This window comes from Anomaloglossus baeobatrachus, unplaced genomic scaffold (assembly GCF_048569485.1).
Source record: "Anomaloglossus baeobatrachus isolate aAnoBae1 unplaced genomic scaffold, aAnoBae1.hap1 Scaffold_3734, whole genome shotgun sequence".
Taxonomy (NCBI): domain Eukaryota; kingdom Metazoa; phylum Chordata; class Amphibia; order Anura; family Aromobatidae; genus Anomaloglossus; species Anomaloglossus baeobatrachus.
Window position 1 is genome coordinate 17,974 of NW_027443081.1, and position 24,104 is coordinate 42,077.

General features: G+C 46.7%; 1 protein-coding gene and 1 long non-coding RNA gene across 2 annotated transcripts; both read right to left on the minus strand.

Annotated features, from left to right (window-relative positions):
• Nucleotides 1-9,111: 9,111 nt before the first annotated feature.
• Nucleotides 9,112-15,868, minus strand: LOC142274606 (uncharacterized). The gene is made up of 4 exons (XM_075332564.1): nucleotides 15,750-15,868; nucleotides 15,545-15,668; nucleotides 15,348-15,461; nucleotides 9,112-10,682 (listed from the first exon to the last, which is right to left on the minus strand). The coding sequence occupies exons 1-4, from the start codon at nucleotides 15,771-15,773 to the stop codon at nucleotides 9,262-9,264; spliced, it is 1,683 nt and encodes a 560-aa protein (XP_075188679.1). The 5' UTR covers nucleotides 15,774-15,868; the 3' UTR covers nucleotides 9,112-9,261.
• Nucleotides 15,869-15,916: 48 nt separating this feature from the next.
• LOC142274605 (uncharacterized) lies at nucleotides 15,917-16,796 on the minus strand. Its single transcript, XR_012738889.1, has 3 exons — nucleotides 16,764-16,796; nucleotides 16,059-16,208; nucleotides 15,917-15,929 (listed from the first exon to the last, which is right to left on the minus strand). It is a non-coding gene; the product is annotated as an uncharacterized LOC142274605 (long non-coding RNA).
• Nucleotides 16,797-24,104: the final 7,308 nt, after the last annotated feature.

The following is a 24,104-nucleotide window of genomic DNA, read 5'->3' on the forward strand; positions in this document are numbered from 1 at the left end:
CAAGGGCGTTACTTCACTTGGCTAGTCGGCTCACATAGCATGTTAGCATGTTATTACGCCCCTGTGTGAGTACTCACACGCTATGTGAGCCGACTAGCCAAGTGAAGTAACGCCCTTGGGACTAGTCCCCGCGCTAATTAGCATAAGATATAAGATCTTTAAAAATACTTTTTCTATAGATGCCTTTATCTATGCTAGCGTATACAGGGACAGTTAGGCAGGGAATAGCAATATGTACCCAGAACGGCTCCTGGCTCTGAGTGCAGATTGCACTTGACAGGTTCCCTTTAAAGGGAACCTGTCAGCAGAAATTTAGCAAAAAAAAAAATAAGATTCCCCTCTGCAGCTCATGGGCTGCATTCTGGAAAGGTTCCTGTTGCTATTGTGCCCCCTTTGAGACCTAAAAAAATACTTTATGAAGTCTTACCTTTTTGTATGCAAATCTGTTTTTATGGTCATGGGGGCGGGCTGTCTGGCGTCCGTTATTCCCCCTCCTGCCGCTGTACGCCGTCCCCCATTGCTCATTTCCATACATGAGGACGCCTTCCTCATGTAACTGTCCTCCCGAAGTTTTGCGCATGCCCAGTGCCACTCTCGCGGGACTGAGCACTGTTCAAAGTGTGAACGCTTTTGAGGTGATTGCGCAGGCGCGAGATTATGGGCAGCGCTGTGATTGTCATCAGCAGCGTCATCCAAGTACCCGCCCATAATCTCGTGCCTGCGCTTCTCACTCTGCCTCCACCGTTATGCGCAAGCACTGGCCATATGAACCACTTTACCTATTACCGCAGGCGCAAGATTATGGGCGGCGCTGTGATTGTCATCAGCAAAGTCATCCAAGTACCCGCCCATAATCTCGTGCAAGCGGTAATAGGTAACATGGTTCATATGGCCAGTGCTTGCGCATAACAGTGGAGGCAGAGTGAGAAGCGCGGGCACGAGATTATGGGCGGGTACTTGGATGACACTGCTAATGACAATCACAGCGCCGCCCATAATCTCGTGCCCACGGTAATAGGTAACATGGCTCATATGGCCAGCGCTTGCGCATAACAGTGGAGTCAGAGGGAAAAGTGCGGGCACGAGATTATGGGCGGGTACTTGGATGACACTGCTAATGACAATCACAGCGCCGCCCATAATCTCGTGCCCACGGTAATAGGTAACATGGTTCATATGGCCAGCGCTTGCGCATAGCGGTGCTGTCAGAGGGAGAAGCGCGGGCACGAGATTATGGGCAGGTACTTGGATGACTTTGCTGATGACAATCACAGCGCCACCCATAATCTCGCACCTACGCAATCACCTCAAAAGCGTTCACACTTTGCACAGTGCTCAGTCCCGCGAGAGTGGCACTGGGCATGCGCAAAACTTCGGGAGGACAGTTACATGAGGAAGGCGTCCTCATGTATGTAAATGAGCAATGGGGGACTGCGTAAAGCGGCAGGAGGGGGAATAACGGACGCCAGACAGCCCGCCTCCGTGACCATAAAAAAACATTTGCATACAAAAAGGTAAGACTTCATAAAGTACTTTTTTAGGTTTCAAAGGGGGCACAATAACAATAGGAACTTTTCTAGAATGCAGCCCAGGAGCTGCAGAAGGGAATCTTTTATTTTTTTTGCTAAATTTCTGCTGACAGGTTCCCTTTAACTGGTAGGGGAGTCAGGATAAAGCAGAGCTGAAGTTGTTGGACAGCTAGGACCCAGCAGCTCCACAGGCAGGAGACCACTGATCGGTAAGCTAATAGAAGCCTGCAGATGTCACTCTGCATAGGTTATTACTGGCCAGTGCTATCTGCAGGAGAGAGAAGTGCTGATTGCACTTTCTCCTCAGCTTACTGATTCCCCATGTGTCTGCAGCAGTGAGAAGCCGCACACGGGGAATCAGAGAACAGCTGCAGAGAAACGCAGGCTTCGGAGCTGGGGATGTCCGCTCTGGGGGAGGGGGGGTCGGCTCTGGTGCAGGGGATCCGCTCCGGGGCTGGGGATGTCCGCTCTGGGGGAGGGGGGGCTCGGCTCTGCTGCAGGGGATAAACTCCGGGGCTGGGGATGTCCGCTCTGGGGGAGGGGGGGGGGCTCGGCTCTGCTGCAGGGGGGGGTCGCTCTGCTGCAGGGGGTGATTCATACCTCAGCAGCAGTCACAGGAGTTTCAAGGTGCGCGCTCGGCTCTGTAATGAATAGAAGGGAGAAACAGCGAGGCGGTGCTACAGTGGGTGGGTGGAGCCACGGGACAAACAGCCTCACGGGCGGGACTCGGGATCAAAGGCTCAAAAGAGGGACTGTCCCGCTGTATCCGGGACGGTTGGGAGGTATGGGTAAGAGGACGTCGGGGGGACAGCAGAGGGGGACGGGGACAGCAGAGGGGGACAGCAGAGGGGGAGGGGGAGAGCAGAGGAGGGAGATACCGGAGGAGCTGCAGAATAGAGATCATGGGGGAGGCCGGCAGATTGGGATGTCGGGGGGCAGACTGGGATGTCTGGGGGCAGACCGGGATGTCTGGGGGCAGATCGGGATGTCTGGGGGCAGATCGGGATGTCTGGGGGCAGATCGGGATGTCGGGGGGGCAGATCGGGATGTCGGAGGGCAGATCGGGATGTGGGGGGGCAGATCGGGATGTCGGGGGGGGCAGATCGGGATGGCGGGGGGCAGATCGCAGGGGGGCACGGGCAGGGGCCATTACGGGAGCGCGCAGGAGCAAATCACAAGAGCGCGCAGGGGCTGCAAGAGAGCAGGGGAGGAGGGATACCGGAGGAGCTGCAGAATAGAGATGGCGGGGGGCAGATCGGGATGTCGGGAAGGCAGATCGGGATGTCGCGGGGGGGCAGATCGGGATGTCGGGGGGGGGCAGATCGCAGGGGGGCACGAGCAGGGGCCATTACGGAAGCGCGCAGGGGCTGCAAGGTGAGCACAATACTCACCGCTCCTGCTCCGTGACGTGACAGCAGCGGCAGCAGCAGCGGTGGCGTGGTACCACTAGTACCAGCCAGTGCTGCACGCTGCAGACATGTTGGGGTAGGGTCCCCAGACCAGCACAGGCCTGGGGAGGGCGGCCACCGGCAGATCAGACCGCCCCACTCCACACTGATTGGAGCGATTGCGCGTCATAGCACGATCGCTCCAATCAGTGCTGCAGGGGGGGGGCCACGGTGTCTGCTTGCTTCCAGCCAATGATCGGAGGTGCTGCAGCCCCGGTCCTAGCTGGATTTTACAAGATCACACCATTTTTGGCATTTTTTTTTGCCGAAAACAGCGTGATCAATGTGATTGGCGGTTCCGATTTGAACAGCCAATCACATCGATCGCCTATGCGATGCCACCCCCCCTGGGGTCAAGCAAAGGTCCCCTGCTGTAAGAAACAGCAGGGGACATCATTTGAAAGCCGTTGCTATGGCCATGGCAATCAAATGAAGTTTAGGCAGTAAAATTACGTCCCTGGTCGTTAAGTCACGTTAAAATAGGACGTAATTTTACTGCCCGCGGTCGTGAAGGGGTTAAAATCTACCAGTTCTCGAAATACTGCTCTGTGTATAACGTCACCCACATCACTGATTTGCAGCTGTGTACAATGAGCATAGGCAGAAAGCTGCTAATCAGGGGTGGAGTTATACAATGCTTATGGAGATAGAGGATACATAGCAGCAGGTTACTAGTTCTCTAGTGATAATCCCCTAATGATAATACAGTGATTTTATCAAAACTATAGCAAACAGCCCAGTAAATGACACATCATTGGAATCAGAGTCCCTCTCTCTCACAGGTGTGTCACTGGTGACAGACAGTCATGTGGTGTCTGGCAATAGAAGGTCACAGTGTTCGGCTGTGCAAAATGTTCCCTGACTTTCTATTTTTCTTGCTGTTAGTATTCTGTGTACTAGGTATCTCCTCTCTGCTGGGTTTTCATCCTTTTACTTTAGGACACTGGGAAGCTCCTTTTCCGTTCTGCTACTAATTATCTGTATTTCCTCTTGGGTTAAAATATTCTCATTTTTCCTGGACTTATGGTGGAGATATACAGTTCCTTCACAAGCTCTGGATGCAAGCAGGTGGCTTGCACACACCAGAAGGATCGTTGTTGCTCTTTACTGAACTTCTTACTGAGTCATCTAGCGGTACGTTTTTTGTTGTTTGCCTTGTTTGTTACCCGTGTGTATCCTTTAGTACCTGGCGAAGTTGATGAAGAGCTCATCCCATCCGTTCCCTATTTAGGACTCAGATCAGCGTCAGCCTAGAGTCAGGTATCCGGCTCGGCGTATAGGTGTGGAATCTATATAGGGTGGTGAGGCAACTCAGGGGCCCAGCAGTAGGCTTGGTCAAGGCTCTCATCTCCTTTCCCTAGGCACGGGGTTTCCTTTCTCTTTCGCCATTCGCTTAGTACTTCACCATTCCTAGCGTGACACTGTCTCTATATTATTCTGATTTTTAATTAAGTGGTAAACACTGAATGACCGAATCCCATTGATTTCACAAAGCCCCAGCATAGGTATCATAAATGTTACTTGCTCTTCATTAGGAGATAGGCCCCTTTCAGTTCTGGTCTCTTCTACACCCATAATCTAAACTGTAATAAAGGTTTGTGGGCAGAGACGAGTGAACCTAAATAGTAAAGTTCGGTGTTTGTACCAAATACAGACTTTATACAAAAAAATCAGTGTTCGAGTTGGGAGTTCGGGTGCTTTATGTATCCTAACCACTCGATCTAGCATCGGTGTGCTCGGGTACACTCAGTGCTCGGCCCAGTGCGAGCCGCTTGCAGTGTTTGAATGGCTTTCACGGGGAAGTAAAAACATTGTTATAGGAGGTATTGTGTACAAGGAAAAAACTCAGTCATCCTTCCCCCGGTAATAAATACTCAGTTAATGGCTGGATGCATGTGGGCGGAGACCCGAACTGCCCAATCAGTGACTTCAAACGGGGTTCAGGACCAGTCCGGTTCCCGAACTGAACTTGACCTAAATTATAACAGAAAAAGCTGAACCGAAACTTCAACAGGTCCACTTATCTCTATTGGTGGGTAGCCCCACAAAAAAATAATCCATTGGATATCAGACAGATAAAATCTTTTAGTTTTTTAATTACAATAATTATCCTTTGTAAAGGGCTCATTTTTATAACATAAAGAGCCCAATTTACGCGGGGGCCGCTCCTGATTCATGAAGTGGTGCATGCCTCTTCATGAATCTGGAGCGTTTGATGAGTGGCATGTGCCTCTTCGTGCCATGCAAGAACTATTACTCCCATCAGGGACTGGGGTGAGATTTGTGGAATAGGGAACACCACAGCTCGTCATGAATTTAAGGAATTGTGGTGTCACGCCCCCGTCCTACCCAAACACTGCCAATTCTGGAGTGAAAATGCCAAAAGCCGCCAAATTTTGGCACAACTTTCTAAATTTGAGACTTTTCAGAACTTTAGTGACAATTTTTTTGCCACTAAAGATTTGATAAATTGGGACCAGAGCGTCTTAACAACTTCCACATTTCTAGGATGCAGTGCGATTCATTTCTCCCCTCACTATTTTTGTGTGAAATGCCTACAGGTCTGAGTCAACTCCAGAGGTTCTGAGATAAAAACATCACATCTAGACAATAGAGAAAGCTAGGCATGAAGAATATATACAGTGTGTCCACCCATATCCTGTCCACCGCCATTAACTTGAGAACGGCGGCAGCTACAATCATATGAAAAAGTTTGGGCACCCCTATTAATGTTAACCTTTTTTCTTTATAACAATTTGTGTTTTTTCAACAGCTATTTCAGTTTCATATATCTAATAACTGATGGACTGAGTAATATTTCTGGATTGAAATGAGGTTTATTGTACTAACAGAAAATGTGCAATCCACATTTAAACAAAATTTGACCGGTGCAAAAGTATGGGCACCCTTATCAATTTCTTGATATGAACACTCCTAAGTACTTTTTACTGACTTACTAAAGCACTAAATTGGTTTTGTAACCTCATTGAGCTTTGAACTTCATAGGCAGGTGTATCCAATCATGAGAAAAGGTATTTAAGGTGGCCATTTGCAAGTTGTTCTCCTATTTGAATCTCCTATGAAGAGTGGCATCATGGGCTCCTCAAAACAACTCTCAAATGATCTGAAAACAAAGATTATTCAACATAGTTGTTCAGGGGAAGGTACAAAAAGTTGTCTCAGAGATTTAAACTGTCAGTTTCCACTGTGAGGAACATATTAAGGAAATGGAAGAACACAGGTACAGTTCTTGTTAAGCCCAGAAGTGGCAGGCCAAGAAAAATATCAGAAAGGCAGAGAAGAAGAATGGTGAGAACAGTCAAGGACAATCCACAGACCACCTCCAAAGACCTAAAGCATCATCTTGCTGCAGATGGTGTCAATGTGCATCGGTCAACAATACAGCGCACATTGCACAAGGAGAAGCTGTATGGGAGAGTGATGCGAAAGAAGCAGTTTCTGCAAGCACGCCACAAACAGAGTCACCTGAGGCATGCAAAAGCACATTTGGACAAGCCAGTTACATTTTGGAAGAAGGTCCTGTGGACTGATGAAACAAAGATTGAGTTGGTTGGTCATACAAAAAGGCGTTATGCATGGAGGCAAAAAAACACGGCATTCCAAGAAAAGCACTTGCTACCCACAGTAAAATTTGGTGGAGGTTCCATCATGCTTTGGGGCTGTATGGCCAATGCCGACACCGGGAATCTTGTTAAAGTTGAGGGTCGCATGGATTCAACTCAGTATCAGCAGATTCTTGACAATAATGTGCAAGAATCAGTGACGAAGTTGAAGTTTCGCAGGGGATGGATATTTCAGCAAGACAATGATCCAAAACACTGCTCCAAATCTACTCAGGCATTCATGCAGAGGAACAATTACAATGTTCTGGAATGGCCATCCCAGTCCCCAGACCTGAATATCATTGAACATCTGTGGGATGATTTGAAGCGTGCTGTCCATGCTCAGCGACCATCAAACTTAACTGAACTGGAATTGTTTTGTAAACAGGAATGGTCAAATATACCTTCATCCAGGATCCAGGATCTCATTAAAAGCTACAGGAAGTGACTAGAGGCTATTTTTGCAAAATGAGGATCTACAAAATATTAATGTCACTTTTATGTTGAGGTGCCCATACTTATGCACCGGTCAAATTTTGTTTAAATGCGTATTGCACATTTTCTGGTAGTACAATAAACCTCATTTCAATCCAGAAATATTACTCAGTCCATCAGTTATTAGATATATGAAACTGAAATAGCTGTTGTAAAACCCCAAATTGTTATAAAGAAAAAAGATTAACGTTAATAGGGGTGCCCAAACTTTTTCATATGACTGTATAGGCATAGAAGTGGTGTCTAGGTATAGTAAAGTAGCCATGCGTTACGCAATGAAACCACCTATAGCGCCATCTGGTGGAAAACAACGGAATTAGCATTTTTATCTCGAAAACGGAACGAGATAGAGAAAAAAGTGAATTACAAAGTTGTAGGGCATTATCAATTCAATACGAATCGACACCTTGCATACAGAAATGCTATGATTAGAACGTGAAAAACTTACAGGCTTAGGCTGCGGACGTGAAGCGATACCTCATGGAGACCTTCCTACAAGTCATTGGGTATGGTGGCTGCGTGGAGTAGCCTCCACGCTCACCTGACCTGACCCCATTGGACTTCTTTCTGTGAGGTTACATCAAACAGCAGGTGTATGCGACCCCTCCATCAACACTGCAGGACCTACGACGACGTATCACAGATGCTTGTGCAAACGTGTCACCTACCATATTGCACAACGTGCAGCAAGATACAGTATGCTGTGCAGAGTTCAGATGTGTATTGCAGCTGACGTGGCCACTTTGATCATCAAAGTTAAATGAGCGCCATATGTGTGACCAGCATTCAATGTTTTGGGGGGGTCATAGGTTTGATATCATAGCTTTTCTGTATGCAAGGTGTCGATTCGCATTGAAGTGATGATGCCCTACAACTTTGTAATTCACTTTTTTTCTCTATCTCATTGTTTGAGATAAAAATGCTAACTCCGTTGTTTTCCACCAAGTGGCACTATAGGTGGTTTCATTGCGTAGTGCATGGCTACTTTACTATACCTAAACACCAATTCTATGCCTGTAGCTGCCGCCGTTCTCAAGTTAATGGCGGTGGACAGGATATGGGTGGACACACTGTATATTTACAAGCATTTATTAACAAAACAACAAGTTTTGAAATGCAATTATATACAATGTGATATACTTAAGAATTCCTATCTCCAATCTGGGGCTGCACTTTTTAGTAAATAAATCAATGGGAAATCTGAGATTAGTGAATTATCTAAATATAATCCAGTATCAAAACAATTCACGAATGTTCCTTAAGGCTCTCAAAAGGGCTAACAGTGTGCCAACTAAAGAAGAAAAAGAATATTCACTGCTCCCGATGCCATAATCACACCCACCTCTAGGCAATGAAGCCAGCGCCAACCAAGAGGTGGGCAGTATTATTAGCATGGGGAGCAGTGAATATTCATTCTCTTTAATATTGGGTACACATAATCACCCAGCCGCCGGCTTACTGCTGTGGCTGGGCGATCACAAGATGAAGGCCATATATACAAGTATGGTGATGTATATACTAGGACAAGGGACATATATACCAGGATGGGGATCGTATATACCAGAATGGGATAAAGATGGGCAACATATATACGAGGATGAAGGACATATACACAAGGATGGGAGACACATATACCTAGAAGGGGATCAGGATGGGAGACATTAGTATAGAATTGAGTCATTTTATCCCCGTAACAGTGTCAGCAGTAGATCCCCCCATAGCAGTGCTTCATGACCACATTTTTTAGTCAAACGTTTTCCCTATATTCCTCCTTCAAAATCTAGGTGTGTCTTATGGTCCGAAAAAATACGATAAGTTTAAAAATAGAGAAAATGGTTCTATCCCTGACCATTTCTTATTTGATCAATTGTAACCGATTTTTTTGATAAAACTCTTTGAATTATGGTACATTATGATGCCTTCTCCCGTGTGACTCATCTGACAACAGGAGCTAATTAGTCTTAAAAACATTTGGCAAATTCTAAAAGCAAGAATGGCTGCTCCGCTCTGTTGGTTTTCTGATGTCGGCAAGACTTAATTTATTAGTTAAACATTTCAATTATTTACAACATGAAAAAGATTCCTTCCCTGTGCGGCTTCTTCACATGTTTAACAGGATATGATTTCTGAGAATTACATTTTCCACATTCAGAACATAAACATGGTTTATTTTGTGTGAAATTTTTGATGGTCAACAAGACTTAATTTCATAGTAAAACATTTACCGCATTCTGGGCATGAAAATGGCTTATCCCCTGTGTGAGATCTTTCATGCCTAACAAGATCTGATTTCTGAATAAAACATTTCCCGCACTCTGAACATGAAAATGGCTTCTCCCCTGTGTGAAATCTTTGATGCCCAACAAGATCTGATTTCCGAATAAAACATTTCCCGCACTCTGAACATGAAAATGGCTTCTCCCCTGTGTGAGATCTTTGATGCACAACAAGTTCTGATTTCCAATTAAAATATTTCCCACACTCTGAACATGAAAATGGCTTCTCCCCTGTGTGATTTTTCTGATGTGTAACAAGATGTGATCTCTGAATAAAACATTTCCCACATTCTGAACATGAAAATGGCTTCTCCCCTGTGTGAATTCTTTGATGCTCAACAAGATCCGATTTCTGAATAAAACATTTCCCACACTCTAAACATGAAAATGGCTTCTCCCCTGTGTGACTTTTCTTATGTATAACAAGATGTGATCTCTGAATAAAACATTTCCCACATTCTGAACATGAAAATGGCTTCTCCCCTGTGTGAATTCTTTGATGCGCATCAAGATTTGATTTCCGAATAAAACATTTCCCACATTCTGAACATGAAAATGTCTTCTCCCCTGTGTGAATTTTTTGATGCTCAACAAGATTTGATTTCAAACTAAAACATTTCCCACATTCTGAACATGTAAATGGCTTCTCCCCTGTGTGAAATGTCTGATGTGTAACAAGATGTGATTTCTGAATAAAAGATTTCCCACATTCTGAACATGAAAATGGCTTCTCCCCTGTGTGATTTTTCTGATGTGTAACAAGATTTGATTTCTGAATAAAACATTTCCCACAATCTGAACATGAAAATGGCCTTTCCCCTGTGTGAATTTTTTGATGCTCAACAAGATCTGATTTCCTAATAAAACATTTCCCACACTCTGAACATGAAAACGGCTTAATCCTTGTGTGAGATTTTTGATGCTCAACAAGTTCTGATTTCCGAATAAAACATTTCCCACACTCTGAACATGAAAATGGTTTCTCCCCTGTGTGAATTTTCTGATGTCTAGTAAGGTGTGATTTCTGAATAAAACATTTCCCACATTCTGAACATGAAAATGGTTTCTCCCTTGTAGGAACGGTTTCATGTTCCAGATCCCTTCTGTAACTTTTATTTTGCTTACAATTCTGTGATAAATCGGAATTTTGGACTTGTTTGAAAAGATCAGATGATAAAGCTTTCCGAGGAAGGACTGGAGGTATATCTGGGACAACAGCATGCTCTTCATATGTATCATGTGTGATACTTTGATCATCTGTTTTAAATTCTGAAAATATTAGATGTCCATCTGAACTCCCAATACAGTCATCTGCTAAAAATAAACACAATGTTATTAGTTTTTAATATTATCTTGAAAGTACATTTATTTTTTTCAAACCATAACAACTGAAATTAAATAAACAAAAAATATATTCTGAATCTGTTTTCCAATTTCGACATCTACGAGTTACATCTTCGTTAATTCGGATTTCCAATTCCTAGCACCAGTTCTCTGGAATGTACTATAGTAAAAAATCAGTTTGATTGTCAACAAGTGACTGCGGTTAATGAAGGACCGGGGGCTCCTATACGGTCCCTCACGCTAGGGGACCCTAAGCTATTCCTAACCTATGGATTACCCCTGAAGATGGAGATGCAGAAGTCCCGTGCCTTACTAGTCTCCTGACTAGATTTAATCCGTGATCCCCAAGGGAAGGAAGGGTCAGGAGCATGATGGAAATACAGATTAAGACAGACGGGACACATTGCAAACTCAAAGAAATAAACAGTGAGAGACTAAGGAGAAAAGCAAGAGCAGAAAGGCAGCAACAAAAAGACAACAAGGGTTAACACCACAACAGCTCACTGTAATAATGCACAACAACCACCGGTAAGTCTGGATCACAACACCTCACCAGACCAGTATAGGTAAACTATAGCTGGCATTAATGAAATAGTCCAGCCAGCATATACAGAACGGGAGAGAACAATACTTTCTCCTCTACAGCAGGTGATCAAAGACATCAACAAGCAGCCCAGCAGAGAATAACGCTTGCTAGCCTGCCCAAGCCTGTGGTTCGACGCCTGCGTCTCCCTGCGCTGCTCACAGACATCAGAGCAGTTAACATGCAAAGAACCAGAATCTATAATTTCCATAGATCCTTACGCCGCCATGAGAGTTGGCAAAACCTGCAAACATCTCCTTGGAACATTGATCCACAACATAGACAATTTCAAAGAGGGTTTTTTTTTAAGACAAAAATAAAGACAGATGCTGGAAATTTAACTGGGTTGTCTGGGACTGTAATGCTGATGACCCATCCTTAGGCTTTTTAACCAAAGCAGGTAGCAGGGTCTGTGCAGATAAACATTAGGGCTCCAATTCATCAAGACTGGCGATGTACACTGAAAAATGACGTCGGGGACTGGAGTGAGATTTCTGGCATAGGGAACGTCGCAGTTTGTTATGAATTAGAGAAACAGCATCACACCCTTCTTCTGCAAAGCTCAGCCCATTTTGGCAAAGCTGGTTAAAATTGGCGTAAACACACACAGACAGACATCAGCCTGTCTCCTCTTCAGCTTTAGACTTTTGCAATTGAGACCTTTGGTTATATGCCATGATGTCAAAAAGGTCCTTAAGCTGTCCTATAATTGGCATATAAACACTGGGGCCCCTAGGAGAAAGGGGGACTGCAATTGCCCAGTTTGCTCTTAAGAGAACTTTGGTTACATCATGTCACATGTCATTGAAGTGAAAGGTCCTTAAACAATTGTAAGGGGTGGGCAGACCCCTTACAAGGAGGCGCAGTTTCCCCCTGAAAGTGGTTAATGTTGATGATATTTAATAAAAATGTTTTACTGTTTTAGTGGGTCCCCCTAGTGGCCGGGTGGGACCCACTAGAAAAAGGGGCCACGACTACAACCCCCGAGGCACCCCTGGCACCCCGTTACATGTGGCGTAGTCGGCAGGATCCGGATTACTGGCGAAGGGTCCCGATTCCATGGTGGGAAGAACAAGTGGTGCCTAAGGCGTTGGACCGGGCACAAGATGGCGGCAAGATGGCCGCCGTCTTCATGGACACAGTGGGCGTGCGAAGAATTGGCGCCAAAAGAAAAGCCTGGGGCTGGCCAGTGAAGAAAAAGAAGTGCGGAGAGCGCCGCTCAAAGAGGGGAGGTGCTGGCCCCAGGATGCTGATGAAGATATGTGAAGTGGGCGGCGTTACAGAAAAAAAGAAGAGCCGCCTCGGCCGGGTCGATGTGATGTGCGAGACTGGGGGTGGAGTGTACCCAAGAGCGGGAAAAGAAAGCCCGCCTCCATCTTCTCCAGTATCTCCACTGTCCCCGGCGCCATTGTAAGAAACGCCAACTCAGAGACTGACTCCGAGCAAAATGGAGACTCCAAGAAAACAGCATGCTGCAGTGGGCGCGCTGGTAGCAACCAGCCTGGGGAGAGGACGCCCGAAGAAGACTGCGGCCGCGGAAGGACTTACCCTTGCCCTACCGGCTGTGCCAGAAGGACCGGAGCGGCCCACAAAAGTAACATGGGTCACTACCTGGGATGCCGCGACCGGTGAGACCTCGACTGAAGTCCGGGCCACCTACAAGGCGCAGCTACAACCGAGAAACAAAGTCCTGGAAACTCCAACCCACACTGCAGTTCCGGCCCCGGAAGAGCAACACGCCCGGGAGCTAGAAGAGGACGAGTGGGGATTCTTTTGGGAGCCGGTGAAGCCGACGTCCCTGACTCAGCGAAAGTCCCCATCGCCTGAACCCGATCCGGTGCAGGAGAGGTTACTGGCCGAGACCGTGGTCCGCGAAATGATGGCCGGTCCCCTTAGCGACGAGTTTGAACGGTAGTGCACCGTTGGCACCGTAGTCAAATTTAACCAGAAAGAGGGCTATGGATTCATTGAGGACGAGGAGACCGGTGACCATTTCTTCTACAACCGGGTAAACCTGGACACTGAGGGCTTACCACAACGCCTTCATACCTTGTACCCGGGAGAAAAAGTGAAATTCCGGAGAGAAGTGGGATGCCGGGGCCTATTTGCCGTGGGAGTGACCCGGATGCCCACTACACAAGAGGCCGCACAGTGGCAGCAAGAAATCGAATGGGAAGAGTGCCAATACCGGAGGCGTACCCAACAGAGACCGGTGCTGGCTGAGTCTTCCCGGCCGAGAAACACGCTGGCGGTGTCGCCAGAAGTCATGACAGGACTGAGTGCTGACCCAGAGAAGGGGACCCCGGCGGTGTTGGCAATTCACCAGAGTCTGGTCACACACCCGGTGATCGTCGTGGGCAGCCCACAGCCGTCCCGTTCAGCGACCCCGTCACCCCCGTCGGGGGTTGAGGAGGCAAAACCGGAGACCGAGGCGCCAGAACCACCCGTCAACTACGAATCATTCCGGAGGCTGCGCCGCCTGCCAGGTCAGTCCCTTTCTGATTACGTGAGGGCTCAGCGGGCCGAATGGCAGCGCGCTTACCATCCCGAGTGACCCGTAATGACCGGAGGTAATGGACATGTTCATGTTGAATACCGGCATTGTTCAAGAGCCGGAAAAGTTCCACAGTTTGCAACCATGTTTAAGCTACCAAGCCCGGAAGGAGCCTGATGCTGGACTGAGCCAGGGGCTCCCTCTGTGTTGTTAAAGAAGACTTTGTTGTTTATGCTCCGGCCTTCCAAGACCGGGAGTGCTGTGAAAGCCTCCGGGCAGAAGTCCAGCAAAGACCGGGAGTGCCTGCTGAAGGCCTCCGGGCACACTATCTACCAAGACCGGGAGCTCCCAGGAGGGACTCCGGGCGCCAGACTTGTGCGCCCCTTGAGTGTGCCTTGATGTGAACATGTTTAGAGTTTTATAAAAATGACTTTGCTGCTAAATTGTGTTAATTTCAGGGTCGTGCCTTGCCGGGAGGCTTAGGCAGAAAGAGGGGAGGAATGTAAGGGGTGGGCAGACCCCTTACAAGGAGGCGCAGTTTCCCCCTCAAAGTGGTTAATGTTGATGATATTTAATAAAAATGTTTTACTGTTTTAGTGGGTCCCCCTAGTGGCCGGGTGGGACGGCTGTCCCCATAGAAACAGGGCAGAGGAAAGGAGGAGCCGGCAGCAGAAAGGGGGGGGGGGGGGAAGAGTTGTTAAGGGAAAAAGTTTGAGTCAGAGGCAGTTGAGTCCGGGACAGGAGAGAGGAAGCAGAAGGGGCAGAGTGTGGGAGCTGGGTGGACAGGAAAGCGGAGGAAAAGAAGAGAAGTGTCCTCAAGGGTGAAGCAGCATTGGTGTGGGTCCAGTCTGTGTTAGCCGGAGTGGGAGCCAGGTGAAGTGGAGTAGCCGGGCACATCCCCACTAGAGGAGACATCCAGAAAAGGTTTTCCCCCAGCAGAAGTGGTGAAAACATCTGATTATTGCCTCTGTTATGAAGAAGTGTACAATAAACATGCCGTCTGGTTCAACCGATCTACGTCTGCAAAGTGTTTGTACATCTGACGACGTTATCTGCATCACCACACTCTGCCCCACCAAGTCATCTCCTGTCCCTAAAGTGACGGCGGAGCCGGGGGTAAGCCTGATAGAAAAAGGGGCCACGACTACAACCCCCAAGGCACCCCTGGCACCCCGTTACACAATCAACCTCAGAATACAACTAATGTGGTCCCTAAGAAAGTATGGTCTTGAGAATTTGTGCAGTTTGACTCCTCCCAACGCTGGCCCTGACTGTAACTAGGGTTTATTTTTGGAGTAGGTCTTATATTTCAATCATTCTTCAAAAATCCCATAAAATCGTGCTAGATCTTATTTTCTGACTAGGTTCAATTTTCAGGGAAACAGGATATTCATGAACCCTCTGCAGGACTTTTAGTTGCCTTCATAACAACATAGAGAAGGCACTAGAAACAAACAGAAGGAAACACAATACAGTTGAAAAAAACAAACAGCAGAAAGCCTAAAAATGTAAACACAAAATTAGTGCATAAAGTACATGAGTAGATATCTCTTACCGGATAGAACTAGAGTTAACACATCTTGAGGAACATCAGGATCTTCTTGTTTACAGTCCTGTTGGAGAAGAGGACGGGGACATCTCTCTGGTGTTGTCCTTTTACTGGATAGACCTGGAGGAGACACATACAGGGACTAAATTCATTCCCTACATACAGATTATTATAAGCCGTGTGTATTTAGTCCTGTCTATTACCTGGTGATGTGAGGGGCTGGGGATCCTCCATCATGACGTCCTTGTATAGATCTTTGTGTCCTTCTAAATACTCCCACTCCTCCATGGAGAAATAGATGGTGACGTCCTGACACCTTATAGGAACCTGACACATACAATGATACCGTCACCCCCGATCCCTTCATAGCGTTACTGTATAATGTCCCAGCATTCCCAGCAGTGTCACCTCTCCAGTCAGCAGCTCAATCATCTTGTAGGTGAGTTCTAGGATCTTCTGGTCATTGATGTCCTCATGTATCAGGGGGTGAGGTGGAGGCCCCGTGATTGGGCTCAGGGGTCTTCCCCATCCCTCAGACACAGGGGCCTGACAGCGCTCACTAGAGGTCTTCTTCACTACTGTGTAATCCTGGTTATGGAGAGACACAGTAATAAATCTCACTCCAGACATTTCCAGAGTCCTCACCTCTCCAGTTCTGTCCATCTGTTATTCCCATAGATAAGAATGATGTAATGTGACGTCATCAGAATCTCTCACCTCTCCAGTAAGCCGGAAGAGGATCTCTAGGGTGAGGTGTAATATCCTCTCCGCCATCTTGTCCCTGTCCATATCCATCCTTCACGGCGCAATCAGGAGAATTCTCTTATATAGAAGATCTCCACTGAGAGGATCCGATATTGTAGGGACCTGAATGGGGAGAAGATGAACCCATATGTAAAATTAATGGAGATAAGGGAGGTGAGATATCATTTGGATAGGAAAAAAATTCAACCTGACGTGCTATATAAGTAGTAAAACCGACCGATAAAAGTAGCAGATTATTTTTATAAAAAAAAACACAATCCTTCATACGACAATGTGAATGGAGAAATAAAAGAGTAATTGTTCCCGGAATAAGAGGAGGAAAATACAAAAGTGCAAAAATAAAAAAATCCCAGATTTTCGGTTAAGAAGGGGCAGAATTTACCACCCATTTCTTGTATGAATGCAGCAAAATAGTGAAAATTAATCCAATTACAAAATGTGTCCACATTATATTTCACTCCTAAACTAGAAAAATTATGTAAATAAAAAAGTTTAGATATTCTAAACTGGTTTCGGAGCTCGTAGACTTTACACGTCCGGGACATCTGACTCCTACTCTGCAGTGATGTTTTACAATGTCTTTACATAGCAGTGCATCTATACACAAACATGTAGCAATGGAGAGGAAATCCGTCCATCTCTACATAAGGCACCAACCGTTAATTACTGTTTCTGCCTTCTCTGTTACTGTATACACAGCTCTGCGGTGCAATCCCAAGAGTGTGCAAAGCAGTAATCAAAGCAAAAGGTGGCTGATTGAGGAACCTAGAATATAAGACATATTTTCAGTTGTTTCACACTTTTTTGTTAATTATTTCATTCCATATGTGTTAATTCATAGTTTTGATGCCTTCAATGTGAATCTACAATTTTCAGAGTCATGAAAATAAAGAAAACTCTTTGAATGAGGTGTGTCCAAACTTTTGGTCTGTACTGTATATGTGGTAACAACAGACATTTCCCTTATTTTCCAACCAGTATCGCTCGACATCAGTAATAAAAATGTGATACTGAAGTTGGTTTCTTACTTGGATTTTTTTTTGTTTTTCTTTTTACAGGTTTAACAACAAACGTTAAAAATCCCAATAATAAAGTACAATACAGCGAGGAGTTATTTAACCCTTCCCTGCCGCTTTGATGCTGATTTTTGTGCCAGTTTTATCATTTTTGTTGCTGGTTTTCAGGGTATTCACATCCGGGCTCCGCACTGCACTGGATTTTATTGTTGAATTTTTTTATTTTTGTTGATAAAAACTGTGAAAAAAGCCAGAAACAAACCCGAATAAGAAACGGACTTCAGCCTCATCATAAAAGCAAAGAAACAATAAAGACGACGACAGGAACAGGAAAATGAAGAGGAAAATAATAGAGACCCTGCACCTACCTCCACCTGCAGAGCCGCACACTAAATATATGGCTGCTCTGTGCTTACAGGACCTATGATGATGTCACATGGAGGGGAGGAGTCAGGGGTCACATGATCAGCTGCTGGAGGAGGGGAAGTTTATGTGTGGATGTAGCAGTGCCGTGTGTGTACGAGGTGTACGGAGCAGAGCCGTGTGTGTACAAGGTGTACGGAGCAGAGCCGTGTGTATACGAGGTGTACGGAACGGAGCCGTGTGTGTACGAGGTGTACGGAGCAGAGCCGTGTGTGTACGAGGTGTATGGAGCGGAACCGTGTGTGTACGATGTGTACTGAGTGGAGCCGCGTGTGTAGGACATGTAATGAGTGGGGCTGTGAGTGTGCAGTGACCCAGAGTAGACACTACTAGAATGTCCCCTGATGGGCCGTTTGTTTCTCTATAATGTTGCGCATTATCTGTGCCTTCTGAAGCCTTGCTCTGAGAGTTGTAGCATCTACACTGACCTCTGCTGGCCATTCTCAAAACTACCTTTGTCTTATATGGTAAAAGGAAGTGACACAGCAGTGAGGAAACTTCCAGGTCCTTTTCTGACAGGAAAAATAGAGAAAGATGTCTGTTTCTGAGGACTGAGTATTGGGGGGAGAGGTGTATGACGCTGGAGGCGGTGAGCTATTTCCAGTCACTTCTATCCTCTAGTGACGGAGTCTGGTAAGGAGAAGGAAACTCTCTGTGGAAAGGAAAAATCCAGGCTGCCATTTATCCTAAATCAAGTAGGCCCTGAATTCCTGCTGGAGGTTGGGGCAGGTGTACAATGTGTGCAGAGTGGGGCCATGTGTGTATTTGACATGTATGGAGTGGGGCTGTGTATATATGAGGTGTATGGAGCGGAGCCGTGTGTATATAAGGGGTATGGAGTTGGGCCGTGTGCATATGATGTGTTCCCATTTTTATTTATATATATAAGTGTTGTGAGGAGTCATAAAGTGCGGCACTGGAAGCTGCAAACAGACACGTAGCAGAGGTCTTGGAAGATTGGGGACGAGTAGCAGAAGTACAAAAGCCGCAGGCAGCCAGGAGACATTCTCTTTCTCTCTCTCATTATTCTGACATTTGACAAATATAAATAATTTTGGTTCCCAATTAACCTAAAATGGGAAAGGTGTATTCTGATTTCACATTAGATATTGAGCAAAACCTGCAGTTGTGTCTTTAAAAATATTGGATGGAAACTTCTAGTTTCAACTGTAGCTGTGCACATACAAACTAAAAGTCTTACTACCAAGGCACAGGTTTATGTCTTGATAGGTTTTATATAGGCCTAAGAAGCTGAATGAAGAAGTGATAACAAAGACTGGCGCAAGTCCAAATTTATGGCCTGAGGTGCTATGTGCCAAAAACTCTGCAAGATATGGAGTTAAAAACACAGGAGCGGGCTGGGAAGTCCCAAAAAAATGTATAAACGTCACAGGTTTTCTGCCTATGCTTTAATATAGCCAATGGCATACTTAGGAATTTTACTAAAAGATTAACCCATTACTGTTCTCTATAAAAGGCTTGTAAAAATAAAACACTATGATGTGCATCTTAACTGAGAAGGAATTCATACCATCTAATCTGTGTGGTGTGGATTTCTCTGCCGGCACTCGGACTATTAATTTGAGATTACAGCAGACATTCACGGTTATGAAGGAGATTTGCGAAACTATGGAATTCTTCCTTGACAGATGGCGCCAGACTCAGATCGCTCCAGGGAGGAATGGAGACTTAGGAGACCAACACCGGACTCCCTGAGGTGACTGTGGGCTGCCCATTTCGGAACCTGATCAATTCCAACGGACTACGGTAAGATTTTTGATTTATAATCATTCTCTTATCTGTGTCATTGGAAGTCTCTCATTAGCCTGGGACAGTCTAGTCCAGTCATGGCAAACCTTTTACAGGCCGAGTGCCCAAACTGTAGCCTTAAACCCATTTTTTTTTTCCGAAGTGCCAACCAATCCTATTATGTGAATAATTGATTGTAACCTTACCTTTGCCGTCTTCTCTTCTCCTCAGCAGGGGGCATCACGCTCATGCTTACCACACATTGAAGCTGAGCCCCTGCCCTTTCCAGACACAGCAGTTGGATTGATCCCTCTGGAAAAAAATTGCAGCATATTAGACAGAGATTTTAGCATGGAATGCAATCACATTTCACCCTCTAATCCACATCTACATTTCAAAGTTTGAACATCCTGAAATCCCATAAAGATGTACGAGTTGCTCCCCTCCCCTTTCATTCTGAAGTTATGCCCCCCTTCCTAGGCCACTTCCTGGTAAACATGTCCCCATCCTGATATGTATTTCCTACATTCTGGTATATTTGTCCCCATCATGGCCCCATCCTGGTAAATGTTCCTCCATCCCGGCATGTACCCCATTCCTGGTAAATGTCCTCCACTCTGGTAAATGTACCCCATTCCTGGTAAATGTACCCCATCATTGTAAATGTATCCCATCCTGGCATGTTCCCCCATGCTGTTAAATGACCCCATCCTGGTAAATGTACCTCATCCAGGCATGTTCCCCTATCCTGGTAAATTTCCCCTTTCCTGGTAAATGTACCCCAGCCTGATAAATGTCACCCTTCCTGCTAAATGTTCCCCATCCTGGCATTTGTCCTCATCCTGGCATGTTCATGTACCCCCATCCTGGCATATTTCCCCCCATCCTTTCATGTTTCCCCCCCATCCTGGTAAATGTATCCCCCATCCTGGTAAATGTACCCCTTACTGGCATGTTCCGCTTCCTGCTAAATGTACCCCATCCTGGCATGTTTCCCCCCATCCTTGCAGTCATGTTTCCTCCATCCTTACAACCATGTTTCCCCCCATGCTTGCAGCCATGTTTCCCCCCCATCTTTGCAGCCATGTTTCCCCCCCATCCTTGCAGCCATGTTTCCCCATCTTTGCACGTTTCTCTCCATCTTTGCATGTTTCTCCCATCCTTGCAGCTATGTTTGCCCCATGCTCTGTTTGCTTGCCCCGTGCTCTGTTTTGCTCTGTTTGTTTGCCCCATGCTCTGTTTGTTTGCCCCGTGCTCTGTATGTTTGCCCCCGTGCTCTGTAGGTTTGCCCCCGTGCTCTGTAGGTTTGTCCCCGTGCTCTGTAGGTTTGCCCTGTGCTCTGTAGGTTTGCCCCGTGCTCTGTAGGTTTGCCCCGTGCTCTGTAGGTTTGCCCCCGTGCTCTGTAGGTTTGCCCCCGTGCTCTGTATGCTTGTCCCCGTGCTCTGTATGTTTGCCCCCGTGCTCTGTATGTATGCCCCATGCTCTGTATGTATGCCCCGTGCTCTTTATGTATGCCCTATGCTCTGTATGTTTGACCCCGTGCTCTGTATGTTTGCCCCCGTGCTCTGTATGTATGCCCCGTGCTCTGTATGTTTGCCCCCGTGCTCTGTATGTATGCCCCGTGCTCTGTATGTATGCCCCGTGCTCTGTATGTATGCCCCATGCTCTGTATGTTTGCCCCGTGCTCTGTATGTTTGCCCCGTGCGCTCCATGTTTCCCCCGTGCGCTCCATGTTTCCCCCGTGCGTTCCATGTTTCCCCCGTGCGTTCCATGTTTGCCCCGTGCTCTGTATGTTTCCCCCGTGCGCTCCATGTTCCCCCTTTGCTCCACATGTTTTCCCCATGCGCTCCATGTTCCCCCTTTGCTCCACATGTTTTCCCCATGCGCTCCATGTTCCTCCTTTGCTCCACATGTTTCCCCCGTGCGCTCCATGTTCCCCCTTTGCTCCACATGTTTTCCCCGTGCGCTCCATGTTCCCCCTTTGCTTCACATGTTCCCCCTTTGCTTCACGTTTCCCCCATGCGCTCCATGTTCCCCCTTTGCTCCACATGTTTCCCCCGTGCGCTCCATGTTCCCCCTTTGCTCCACGTTTCCCCCGTGCGCTTCACGTTTCCCCCGTGCGCTTCACGTTTCCCCCGTGTGCTCTACGTTTCCCCCGTGCGCTCCACGTTTCCCCCGTGCGCTCCACGTTTCCCCCGTGCGCTCCACGTTTCCCCCGTGCGCTCCACGTTTCCCCCGTGCGCTCCACGTTTCCCCCGTGCGCTCCATGTTTGCCCCGTGCTGGCTCTGTCCCCCACACCTTGGCACAGCCGCACACAGCTTAAAAATTAAAAAAAAAACTCACCTTGCAGAACCCGCTCCATCGCTGCGTCCTCAGTTAGTTCAGGTCCCGCGCGGCCACAAGACGCCGGCGCCGCCTACTGACGCTCCTCCGTCTCCTAGGCAACAGGCCTGCAGCCCAGGAGAGGAGGAGTGTCAGAAGGAGGAGAGATGTCTCCTCTGCTCCAACACCACTTTGCACGTCGGCGCGACCACACCGACAGTGCAGAGTGGCTGAATATGGCGACAGCGCGCGTGCCAGCAACAAGGGCTCTGCGTGCCCTGTTTGGCACGCGTGCCATAGGTTCGCCATCACTGGTCTAGTCGGTCTCGTGAGTCTATCTCTACAACTGGATTCGCTTCCTCCTGGGCGACCTTAAAGAACCCGAAAAGGTTGTAAGTGGATGTCTGCTGAAATTGTTCTCGGGGATATGTCTAGCTAGTTGTGTTTTCTGACGCTGGTTTTTGTGTGTGAATTTTATTGTGTAGATCAGGTACGCTTGATTGGTAGTTCTTGGCAGACTTAAATGTCATAAGGCTCGTTCAAGGTATATGCCCTTGCTACAGACTTCGGGCTAGCCATCTTCTGAGTAGTGGGTAAAGGCCAATCAATGTCCTGGTTGGGTGTCCCCCTGAGTTGACACAGGGTTAGGTTTCTGTCTCAGAATTCACAAATAGTTGGAAAATTCCCCAGTAAATGGATGCCTTTAAGTCCATTTTTAAGTCTGAGGGTGGCTTAACCCCCAGAAACATGAAAGCAAACATGTGACAAAATGAAAAGTTGATGTTAATTTGCAGTATGTCAGAATGTGGTAGATTACAATATGAATAATGAAATAAGGCATTGAAAGAACAGAGGGGAACTTTGGAAAATGCAGGATTATTTGGGACAGCTCAAGCTTGGTATAGAGTAGCCTGTGCAATTGTAAAATAATGTTATATTTGGAAGAAGACGTATGTGATAAGGAAGACAATGTATTGTGTTATGCTTACTACAAGTCTCTGCCATATCCACCGCCCTATAATGGCGTCAATAGTTCACATTCTTGGACCTGCACACACTGTGCCCAGCAAAATCCTCCCACTCCTTTGTTCTGTGTTTTTTGTGTGACGGCCTGCCCCTCGACACACCACCCTGTATTTCCACATCCTTTGCCCCTCTGATGTAACCCTGCCTCCATTCAGTGACGCAGTTACCCATGTGGAAAGCTAATCCCCAAACGGCTGTCTTGGTTCACCCAATGTGTATACCCGGTCCAAGCCATGTTCCCTTATATCCATGATTGGCAGCTGATGGAAGTTACTACATTCCTCCTGAACATGTAGCAGCCCTGTTCCCACACTTACCATCCCCGGAAAGTTTTTTTTTTATACTCCTGCTTTTAAAAATGCTCTCCGCAAAAAATGTGATGTTATTGAACTCAGTGAGACTGTCCCTGATCCTGACCCATCAGCTGCCCCTCCCGGGAAAACAGGTCCCTATCCCCAGACCCGCAGTCGGCTGATACCTGCAGTGGTAACCTTCTCCAATCCTAACCGTTCCTCATTAACTTTAGATGAGGACATTCCTTCAGAGGGACACCCTCTTAGTTTCAGAGGTGCCCGAAATCTGCGACCCAATCATGCATTCCGAAATATGGACTAATACTATCCATAGGGCCCATAGAGGCGCAAACACTTTCTGCTATTGTCAATTCGGCCAATTTGGCCCTCCGCCATATTGGGGGAATTGCCAAAGCTATAGTACAAGCAGGGTGACCAGAAATACAATCTGATTGTCTATCCATCATAAAGAAACAGGGCAAAATCCAACTCACGGATCTGGCTGTTACAGGAACAGGAAATCTCTATTGTAATATGATCATACATGCAGTGGGACCAATGTATGACCCCGACAAACACCAACACTGTGTGGAGGATCTACAGTTGACCATACTCCATGTACTTGAACTGACCAGGAAGAAATATCTTCAATCCATTGCCATTCCTGCAATCAGCTCTGGGATCTTTGGTTTCCCAGTCAAACAATGCACACAGGCTATTGTGGCTGCAATAATTAGTTACTGTCCCATATCCTCACTTGAAGAAATCTGGTCACTACAAGTCCTGACAACGCACGGTACTTCAAAGAAACAATTCGTCCTTCGGCTATGACGCCTAACTACCCCAGTCAGTTACTGCAACCAGAACGTATTTCCACATCACCACCTCCAGAGGCATCGGATGAATTATTGCACAGCCTACCAGCACCCCCTGTTGTCATGCTCCCACTAGCCCCGATGGTTGAAACCATTCTGGTTCCTAAATCAGAAAAACCCAAGTATGTCCCCTTTACTCCACTCCAAGTGAATAGCCTACTCACTCAGTTACCAAACCCGGAGAAGCAGCCTATGCCTTTGTACAGAAAACTTCAGGAAATCTGTCCAACCTATTCTGCAACTTGGAAGGATCTCTCCAACTCAGCTAGCATTAAAGCCAGTACTGTTTTTTT